Genomic DNA, 2,572 nt, shown 5'->3' with positions numbered 1-2,572 from the left:
ACTGCTAAGTAGTGATTGTGTTTTTCAGCAATAGTGTGCACCCTTAATTTAGAGAAAAGAAGGTCAGGGAAAAATCTGTAGATGGAACAATCTCCAATGTTTGCAATTTTCTAATGGTTACTTTGCACTTTTTGTTAGAAAATGTTTATTTACTATTTATTCAGGTTTTTTAAGGTATCTAATATTTAGATACTTAATTTCCATGATCTAAATATTCTTAAAAATTACAAGTTTCTTGTCTTTTGGAAGTGTGTAGTCCTCCTTGCATTATTATGCTGTTACATTATGATTATATATTCAGTGGCATAAAATGGTCTTTAAAATGACAATAATATCGCTTATCGCAATATATCGCACAACAAAAAGTTGTAATCGTGATAGGCCTAGCGTGCATTAGAAAACAACATTCTGCAGAGTATTTACTTGTTTAAGGGCATTTTGTGATTTCAATCATCATACAGTAACCAGCAACAACCACCCTTCCTCTTCTCATCGTAGACATGCGAAGACAGTCTCTCGCTGTCGGTGCTTGTAATGATTTTTGCGTCTTTCTCTGACCGCTTTAAATGTTTCAACACTGCCGTCATGTTTGCTGCATTAGCACGCGCCTCTATTTGATCGTGTCACATCATTGTTTGGTACAATTTATTCTGTCTTTTCGCTTAATTATCGGCTGATAATTTCGGTTGCCGAACATTCGGTGCATCCCTAAAAACTATTGCACTTAACAGAATTTTAGCCATAATAAAATAGTTAACTTTATATTTGTCAGCAAGGTCTCTCACAATGGTATTACTGTATTTGTGGTTCTTAGCATCAAAAAGTTTGTTAACCCTTGATCTAGTCAATTTAGAAGTTTTTTTTTTATTTTTTACATTTTTGTCCATTCTAGCCCCCATTTACAGGAGAGAACCGGAAAAAAACCATTGACAAAATTCTTAAATGCAAACTGAACCTCCCACCCTACCTCACACAAGAAGCCAGGGACCTTCTCAAAAGGGTAGGTGTACACCTATTTGATTTTTCCCAGTAATACACTTATTGTGTGTTGTGTAATTGATGTTTTAAGAAGTCTTTTTCTGTCATTTTGTAATAATAATTTTACTGTGTTCAGCTACTGAAAAGAAGTGCCTCATCTCGGCTTGGGGCTGGACCTGGAGATGCAACAGAAGTACAGGTCTGTTTTCATCAACATTAATGTTAATGTCAACATCTTAACCCTGTAAAGCCTGACATGAAGTAATAGTCAAAAAAATATTTTGATATTGTCAAAAAAATATTGCAGTTGCTGTAAACCCAAGTTGCTTCCATCTGGTAAGTGTTCATCTTGAAGTATTGTTAAGAATATATAAGCTATTCTTATATTTACTATATAAAAATCAGTAAAGATTTCAAAGCATAAAGACATGCATCCCATGACCTGAAAAGAAAGAGTTATACTTTAATAAATTATAATTAAATTTAATAAATTGTCAATCAGATGGAGGAAGGCATGTAGTAGATTGTGTGCAACAGGTTTTTCAGCCAGTTTTGATCCTATTGATAATTTCCAGGCCTTAAAAACGTGTGTATCAAATGAAAAATAGGCTTTATAGGGTGAAGATTGTCTTTCACTATTGATTTTCTGGCGGTTTTAATGTTTAACCAGACTTTAGAATTCAGAAAGAAGTGCTGGGCTTTAGTTTTAATTAGCTTGAATTTGTCTTCTAGACTCATCCCTTCTTCCGACACGTTAATTGGGACGACCTTCTCGCGCGTAAAGTAGAACCACCATTCAAGCCTTTCTTGGTAACTATAGTCACTTTTTGTGGTGTGTTCTCATGGGTTAAGTGAGTATATATGAATTGCTTGACCCGATGTCTAATTTCGACAGCAATCTGCTGACGATGTGAGCCAGTTTGATTCAAAGTTCACCAGCCAGACTCCCGTTGACAGTCCTGATGACTCCACACTGAGTGAAAGTGCAAATCAGGTCTTTTTGGTAAGGCAGCCAAGTCATGATTTCACCGTCCTGCTTATCTGTTTAGAGAAATTTTGGGGGCTTTCAGGATCACACACCATGATATGGGTTAAAATGAGAGCCCATTTCTCTCCAAAACGGTGCCAGTTTGAGCGTTTTGCAATAAAGAAATAAAAATAACTAAACTTGATCATTTATTTTTACAATTTTAACATGTTCTAGAAGGATGGCAAATTCATGCCATACCTTTTACACATTTACTCGAATTGTTATGCTGATAATACAATTTGTAAGGAAAAATGCATTAAATAGCGAGTTATTTCTGGGGAAACTTTTTCAAAGGAAAACACACACACTCGTGTCTCTTTGCTGAGCCGTGGCGGTCTCGGTGAATCAGCATAATCCACAACTGAATGGAACAAAAAGTGTTGAGCTTGAAAATTGTTTATGCGCGAGTGCGCTTGCTAAATGAAGGCGGATTGTATAAAATGGATTAAAAAAAAACTTTTAACGAGCTGCAGTTTTATTACATCACGCGCTGGCACAGATGCAGTATATTAACGCCACGGGTCATCAATAAGGTGCAGATTTGGTCCTCAATTTGTGTTTCCA

General features: G+C 35.9%; 1 protein-coding gene across 1 annotated transcript in view; it reads left to right on the top strand.

The window, feature by feature from the left end:
- The window catches only part of LOC107701421 (ribosomal protein S6 kinase beta-1-like), a 10,598-nt gene that overhangs the window by 6,105 nt on the left and 1,921 nt on the right, over window positions 1–2,572 (top strand). The window contains exons 10-13 of the mRNA XM_016503422.1: window positions 893–1,000; window positions 1,115–1,177; window positions 1,711–1,788; window positions 1,874–1,981. Of these exons, the coding sequence (XP_016358908.1) occupies window positions 893–1,000; window positions 1,115–1,177; window positions 1,711–1,788; window positions 1,874–1,981 (357 nt within the window). The remainder of the gene's footprint in view (window positions 1–892; window positions 1,001–1,114; window positions 1,178–1,710; window positions 1,789–1,873; window positions 1,982–2,572) is intronic.

The sequence above is a fragment of the Sinocyclocheilus anshuiensis genome, unplaced genomic scaffold (assembly GCF_001515605.1).
Source record: "Sinocyclocheilus anshuiensis isolate Anshui unplaced genomic scaffold, SAMN03320099.WGS_v1.1 scaffold1906, whole genome shotgun sequence".
In the NCBI taxonomy this organism is placed as follows: Eukaryota; Metazoa; Chordata; class Actinopteri; order Cypriniformes; family Cyprinidae; genus Sinocyclocheilus; species Sinocyclocheilus anshuiensis.
The sequence above is the reverse complement of the archived record's forward strand: the minus strand, read 5'-3'. Positions and strand labels throughout refer to the sequence as shown.